The following is an 8,111-nucleotide window of genomic DNA, read 5'->3' on the forward strand; positions in this document are numbered from 1 at the left end:
CGCCCCGCGCTCTGCTCCGCGCGGGCCCGGCCGCCCCGCAGGCGTAGAGTCTGTCCGCGCGGGGAGCGCAGCCTGCGCCCCGCCACAGCGCTCATGATCAGCGACTTCCTGAGGCCCTGACTCCCCAGGTGAGCACCCGACACCCGAGAGGAACTTTGAGGGTGTTGAAAAGGGAAGGGGTGAAGGATGGCCAGGGGGCTTCCCTGAAGCAGAAGAAATAGGGCCACGCTTGACTCCACACCCTTCCCCTACACAGACCCCCAGCTTCCCTCCCCCAAACCCCTTTCCCAGGGATCTCTGTGGCCTTCAGGGCCCGCTGGACTCCGCGACCTCTGAAACTTCGCTTTCAGCACCGCGGACAGCGACTCCGCCACCTAGTTTAGGAAAAAGCCTAACCCGGTCGGCCAGAGCCCGGGGCAGGACTCGCCAGGGCTGATGCCCCTACCTAGCCAGGTGCAAACGGGTGCCTGTTGCAGTTACGGGCACACTTACGGGACTGATCTGTGTGTATGCAAGCGCATGTTCTCTGTGTATATATATATCTGTGCAAAAACTCAGATATCCGTGGAGCAGTCGTGTGCGTTTCACTCACACGCTCACTCCGTACTCAACAGGTATTTATTAATTTTAGGTTCTCAGCCACTGCTTCCTTGCTCTGCTCTGGGGTCCTGGGGTAGGATGAGCAATATGAGCGAGGCACCCGCGCCCGGGGAAGTTCCTTGGCGGCGTGAACCACACACCTGACGCTCGCTCTCCCTTTTCCACGCAGGGGTGCAGCGTCAGCCAGCGATGAACGCGAGCGCTTCCTCGCTCAACGACTCCCAGGTGGTGGCAGTGACCACCGAGGGAGCGGCGGCGGCGGCCACAGCGGCAGGGGCGCGGGACAGCGGCGAATGGGGGCCCCCTGCAGCGGCGGCGCTGGGGGGCGGCGGCGCGGCTAACGCGTCCCTCGAGCTGTCTTCTCAGCTGCCCGCGGGGCCGCCGGGGCTGCTACTGTCGGCGGTGAATCCTTGGGACGTGCTCCTGTGCGTGTCGGGGACGGTGATCGCAGGCGAAAACGCGCTGGTAGTGGCGCTAATCGCGTCCACCCCGGCGCTGCGCACGCCCATGTTCGTGCTGGTGGGCAGCCTAGCCACCGCCGACCTGCTGGCGGGCTGCGGCTTGATCCTTCACTTCGTGTTCCAGTACGTGGTGCCCTCAGAAACGGTGAGCCTGCTCACGGTGGGCTTCCTCGTGGCCTCCTTCGCTGCCTCGGTCAGCAGCCTGCTGGCCATCACAGTGGACCGCTATCTGTCTCTCTACAACGCACTCACCTACTACTCGCGCCGGACCCTGTTGGGCGTGCACCTGCTGCTCGCTGCCACCTGGACGATGTCCCTAGGCCTCGGGTTGCTGCCGGTGCTCGGCTGGAACTGCCTAGCGGAGCGCTCCACCTGCAGCGTGGTGCGCCCGCTGACGCGCAGCCACGTGGCGCTGCTGTCCGCCGCGTTCTTTGCGGTCTTTGGTATCATGCTGCACCTGTACGTGCGCATCTGCCAGGTGGTCTGGCGCCACGCGCACCAGATCGCGCTGCAGCAGCACTGCCTGGCGCCGCCCCACCTCGCAGCCACCAGAAAGGGCGTGGGTACGCTGGCTGTGGTGCTGGGCACTTTTGGCGCCAGTTGGCTGCCCTTCGCCATCTATTGCGTGGTAGGCAGCCGCGAGGACCCGGCAGTCTACACCTACGCCACCCTGCTGCCCGCCACCTACAACTCCATGATCAATCCTATCATCTATGCCTTCCGCAACCAGGAGATTCAGCGTGCCCTGTGGCTCCTGTTCTGTGGCTGTTTCCAGTCCAAAGTGCCCTTCCGTTCTAGGTCCCCCAGTGAGGTCTGAAGGCTTTCTTTGTCCTCCCACCAACACCACACCCCCAACAAGCCAGCCTTCCGTGAGCTTCTCGGTGCCTGCTGATGAACTGAGACACCAATAGTGTGAATCTGGCTTTGGGAAGAGAAAGAAAGAATAAACATAAATACATCAAACTCACAAAGGACAAAGAGGCTCTTGGCACTTTACATATACAGTGTATACATGTGTACATATATATACAAATATTTGTATCTTCTGGAGGTGTTCAGGATGTGGAATTTCCTGTTCTGTGAAAAAACTAAGATGTGGTTGTATACTCAAATTGTACATCACATTTGTCAAGTGAAGACATCCCAATACTGCTTAATTATAGCACTTTATTTTTAGCTGCTGAACTGCCAAAACAGTGTTGCCATTTTCAGGGGCAGGGGAAGGAAAGTAAAAGGTGTATTTTTGTTGTATGTGATAGAATATTTTGCTGCACATGCGTCAGTAAATTACAACGTATTTTGTACACAAATAAACACATAATAAAAATGTAATTTTGGGCATGTGACTATCGAATTACTATTTAAGAGCTGAATTATCGGTACATTTACTTAAAAAGTTTATTATGTATCATCTCCCTCCTATGAAATCTTAATGTACAAAATCATGCATTTGCACATTGTTCATAAATTGTCAGAGATACCTAACACAGATTTGCAGTGAGAGGTTGAGAGGGAGTAATATATTCACATAGCAGTATTCATAGGACACTAAAGGGTTATTGGTGTTATCTGTGCAAATTAATCTGCCCCTTGGTTTCTGCGTTTGGAAGACCAACTCCAGAGAATGTCTGAAACCATACCTTCCTCTTACCATATGTGCAATTCTGAAACCTTAACTTTTAGTTGTAGCTTTTCCAAACTGGAAAGAATTTTAAATGTTTAAAATTCATATTGACTGAGTATATTTTTGCTGGCCAGTTCTTGTAGCAAAATGCACAGCCTTATGAAATAAATTCTTCAAAGACAGGATTCCAAGATACATTGTTCATGAGGTAAGTGAAGGTATGCTCAGCAGCCTTATCTTCAAAACACAGGGCATTAAGATTCCCGGGGACCAAACATTCCCATTCCACCAATGGATATGAGTCATAATTAAATGGCCCCCTCCCCTCCTTCTTAAAAGATGATGTGAGGATAAATAAGATAACACATATGGACATTTTGAGCATCTGTGAAGAAATATGCACACAAGCACAAGTTGTTACTGGTCTTAGACCTTAGGAAAATACCACAAACGAATTTTTTCATACGATCCACGAGTATTTATTGAGTGCCTACTATTTGCTAGACACAATTCCAGGGCTTGGAATACAGAAGTGAACAAAGTAGACAAAAAGTTTCAGTGCTCATAGTGTTACATTCTCATGGAGGAGATGGCCTACAAGCAAATAAACACACACACACACACACACACACACACACACACAGATATTTATTATAAAGAATTGGTTCATCAATGCAATTTTGGAGGCTGAGAGGTCCCAAGATGTGTAGTCAGAAAGCTGGAGACACAAGAAAGCTGATGGTATTGTTCCAGTCTGTTTTGAAAGGCCTGAGAACCAAGAGAGCCCATGGGCTCAAGATCCAAGAAACACTGATGTTTTAATTTGAGACCAAAGGCAAGAAAAGACCAGTGTTTGAGCTCGATACATTGGGCAACAGAAATTCCCTCTTACTTTAGCTCATCATTCTTTTCTGCCTTCAATTGATTAGATGAGACCTAAGACCTACCTACATTAGGGAATGCAATCTGTTTACTCAGCCTACCAAATCAAATGTTAATCCCAAACAGAAACAACTCAGAATAAGGCTTGACCAAATGTCTGCACATCCTGTGGTCTAGTCAAGTTGACACATAAAATTAACTATTACAACAAGAGAGCACAATGATACAAAATAAAGAAGGAAAAGCATTTATTGAGGAAGTAGTCAACTGTGTCAATGTTGCTGTGAGACTAAGGAAAATGAGGATTAAAAACAATGACTATAGATTTTTTTCATGTCAATATCATTGGTGAACTTGACAAGAGAAACTTCTGGAGAGTAAAAGGGAAAAATAGCTTAACTATAAAAGATACAAGAGAAAATGCATGGGCAACCTAGTCTCCAACATCTTGCAACAGAAGTATGACCTTTTTAACACTATAAAATATAGTACGCTTTATAGGCAAATGGTTTTATAGTGTCTGTAAATTGAGAGCCAGGAAGATTAGTGTTATTGCTCATTCATCAAATTAACATTTTCTAAAGAACTAACCTTCATAGACTATTCAGCGTCGTCAGACACTTTCAGGCCCTATCAGTATCCACAATGCATTCAAGCAGACTGAAATAACAAAAGCTCTGGCTGCAAACGTTTCCAAACATGTGGTGGAGAAAAAAAATAGAATTTTAGAGATGGAACAAAGAAGTCAATATTATTATACATTTTATAATTACAGAGAAAAATTTCTTGCAATCAGTGAATTAAGAAAGTTCAACACTAGGATAAGAGAGGGACCATGGATCTGACTTCAATCTATTTGGTATTAATATTCAACTTCAGCCCTAGTCCTAATCAAAATGTTTGAGAGAGCCAAGAACAAGGAGATACTAAACAATCAGGTTGTTAATATCCTGGCTTACGCAGTTGGCCAAGCTGTGTAATATCAGTAGACTTCATATTAACCAACTTGATGATGTGCAGATATAAAACTGTGAGTAGGTCTTGAAATATTTCTATGGAGGAATGTCACATATTCATTTGACGTATCCAATATTAAGACTCTCCTGTTTCTTTTTTTTTTTTTTTTTATGAAATTTATTGACAAATTGGTTTCCATACAACACCCAGTGCTCATCCCAAAAGGTGCCCTCCTCAATACCCATCACCCACCCTCTCCTCCCTCCCACCCCCCATCAACCCTCAGTTTGTTCTCAGTTTTTAAGTCTCTTATGCTTTGGCTCTCTCCCATTCTAACCTCTTTTTTTTTTTTTTCCTTCCCCTCCCCCATGGGTTCCTGTGAAGTTTCTCAGGATCCACATAAGAGTGAAACCATATGGTATCTGTCTTTCTCTGTATGGCTTATTTCACTTAGCATCACACTCTCCAGTTCCATCCACGTTGCTACGAAAGGCCATATTTCATTTTTTCTCATTGCCACGTAATATTCCATTGTGTATATAAACCACAATTTCTTTATCCATTCATCAGTTGATGGACATTTAGGCTCTTTCCATAATTTGGCTATTGTTGAGAGTGCTGCTATGAACATTGGGGTACAAGTGCCCCTATGCATCAGTGCTCCTGTATCCCTTGGATAAATTCCTAGCAGTGCTATTGCTGGGTCATAGGGTAGGTCTATTTTTAATTTTCTGAGGAACCTCCACACTGCTTTCCAGAGCGGCTGCACCAATTTGCATTCCCACCAACAGTGCAAGAGGGTTCCCGTTTCTCCACATCCTCTCCAGCATCTATAGTCTCCTGATTTGCTCATTTTGGCCACTCTGACTGGCGTGAGGTGATACCTGAGTGTGGTTTTGATTTGTATTTCCCTGATAAGGAGCGACGCTGAACATCTTTTCATGTGCCTGTTGGCCATCCGGATGTCTTCTTTAGAGAAGTGTCTATTCATGTTTTCTGCCCATTTCTTCACTGGGTTATTTGTTTTTCGGGTGTGGAGTTTGGTGAGCTCTTTATAGATTTTGGATACTAGCCCTTTGTCCGATATGTCATTTGCGAATATCTTTTCCCATTCCGTTGGTTGCCTTTTAGTTTTGTTGGTTGTTTCCTTTGCTGTGCAGAAGCTTTTTATCTTCATAAGGTCCCAGTAATTCACTTTTGCTTTTAATTCCCTTGCCTTTGGGGATGTGTCCAGTAAGAGATTGCTACGGCTGAGGTCGAGACTCTCCTGTTTCAAGGCACTATGCTAGTGGCTGGAAGTATACAGTCTTTGAAAAAGGCAAGATTCGCTTAAACATCCAGTTGCCTACCCACTTTGCTGTGTAATGGGCATCCAAAACGTAACACATTTAAAATTGGGCCACTAATATTTACCCAAAATCTGCTCTTTCTCCCTTCTTTCCTATCTAGGTTAATGGCAATGCCATCTTTCTACCTGTTCAGGCCAGAAACCTTGGAATTACACTTACCCTTCTCTTTCTCTCATACCTCCTATCAATGTATCAGCAAAACTTGTCTTTATTTTCAAAATATACCCAGAGTCCAGTCTTTTCTCCCCATCGCCACCACTATCATCATCTCATGCCGGAAGTACCATAGAAGACTTTCTCTGGTCTCCTGGCTTCAGTTCTTGTGCCCTTCATTCTATTGTCTACACAGTGGCTCACCCCTCACAAGCAGTTGCTCCTTTGACCACCCTTTGGATCCAGGCATGACCCCCACCAGCAGTGCAGTCTGTCTCAAAAGGATAAACGTGGGGAAAGAAGTATTTAGGCCTGAAAATAGGACTTGAGCAAGAATTTCCTGAGTAAAGAATTCTGAGGTCCTGGAGACCTGATGCCTGGCCTACAAGTGGGGACATAGACTTTGACCCCAAGAGAAAGAACACAGCTGGAAGAGTCCTAGGACAGGGGCCTGTAAGGTATGAAGGGCCCTACATGGCCCATAGCAGTTTTCTATTGCTGCTATAATAAATGAACACAAACTTGATAGCTTAAAACAATACACATTTATTCTTTTATAGTCGTGGAGATCGGTGTGAAATGAATTTCACTGGACTGAAATCAAGGTGTCAGCAAGGCTGAACTCCCTCTGGAGGTTCTAAGGGGAGAATCTGCTTCCTTGCCTTTTCCATATTTTAAAGTAGCATTCCTTAGTCGCTGACCCCTTCCTCCATCTTCGGTATATTATTTTGCCTAAATGGTCATATTGCCATCTTCTGTAGCCAAATCTTATGATTATATTAAGGGCCCTCCCAGGTAATCCAAGATAAGCTCCCCATCTCAAGATCCTTAATAACATCTGCAAAGCACAATGCAGGGAAGCAAAAAACAAAAAAAAACAAAAAAAAAACAAACAAACAAAAAAAGCAAAACAAACAAAAAAAACAAAAACCAGGAGACCAAGAAGAAGCAGCCAGGGGAGACCTTTGGAAAGTCAAGTGGAAAAATGTTTTAAGAAGTTAATGACCAAGTTGCATAAAGTCTGCCCAGAGGTGAAGTAAGAGAGGATTTAGAAAGTGTTAGATTTAGGAATATGTTGGTCATGGGAACCTAAGTGAAAGTAGTTTCAGTGGAAAGCGGGATGAAGTCTAGATGGCAGTGAACAGAGGAGGAAATGGAAAATTTCCCATTTTTTCCCAATAAATGTAGCTTAAACATTTTTTTTCTAATGTTTATTTTTTGAGAGAGAGATACAGAGAGAGACAGAGTGCAAGCAGGGGAGGGGCAGAGAGAGAGAGGGTGACACAGAATCCGAAGCAGGCTCCAGGCTCTGAGCTGTCAGCACAGAGCCTGACATGGGGCTCAAATCCACAAACCGTGAGATCGTGACCTGAGCCAAAGCCGGACGCTTAACTGACTGAGCCACCCAGGCGCCCCTCAATAAACTTAACTTTAAATGAAAGAAGGAGATAGAGTAGTCGCTAGAGAAAAATCAGGGGTCACAAGATAGTCTTTGTTTTGTTTTTTAAATATAGGCAAGAATTGAATACATTATTAGACTGAGAGGCAAGTACTATATAATTAGAAAAGCAGAGGATGGCAAAAAGAAGAAAGATGGCTGACAAAGTGAGGCTTCAGAGGAGGAGAATGGGATCTAGGGCACAGTGTCACAGGGAGAGAGGGACTTAGGCAGAAGGAGGTGGAGACAGAGCTCCCCTGCTCTGACAGGAGGCAAGGTGGGAATGATTGGTACTGATAGAGCTAAGTTTATAGGTGGTGGGAGGAAGTGCACAGAGTTCCTATCTGACAACCTCAATTTATCTGAAGGAGGAGTGCCAGTTAAGTATCAAGAAGTATCAAGAACCTGAGTTAACAACATTGGGAACAAAGCTATGAACTTGAGATAACGTTCATTTATTCAAAATTGAAGGTCAGACTATACCAAGTATTGTAAGGCTGTGAAGCAACTGGAATTCTCATATATTGATGATGGGACTGTAAAATGGTGCAACACTTTGGGAAATAGTTTGGTAATTTCTTAAACAGTTAAACGTATGCCTACCATACAACCCAGCCATTCCACTCCTGTAAGTATTTACCCAAGAG

General features: G+C 45.4%; 1 protein-coding gene across 1 annotated transcript; it reads left to right on the forward strand.

Moving 5' to 3' along the window:
• The first annotated feature begins 789 nt into the window (after positions 1-789).
• Positions 790-1,878, forward strand: GPR6 (G protein-coupled receptor 6). Its single transcript, XM_047860600.1, has one exon. The coding sequence runs from the start codon at positions 790-792 to the stop codon at positions 1,876-1,878; it is 1,089 nt and encodes a 362-aa protein (XP_047716556.1).
• Positions 1,879-8,111: the final 6,233 nt, after the last annotated feature.

The sequence above is a fragment of the Prionailurus viverrinus genome, chromosome B2, assembly GCF_022837055.1.
Source record: "Prionailurus viverrinus isolate Anna chromosome B2, UM_Priviv_1.0, whole genome shotgun sequence".
NCBI lineage: Eukaryota > Metazoa > Chordata > Mammalia > Carnivora > Felidae > Prionailurus > Prionailurus viverrinus.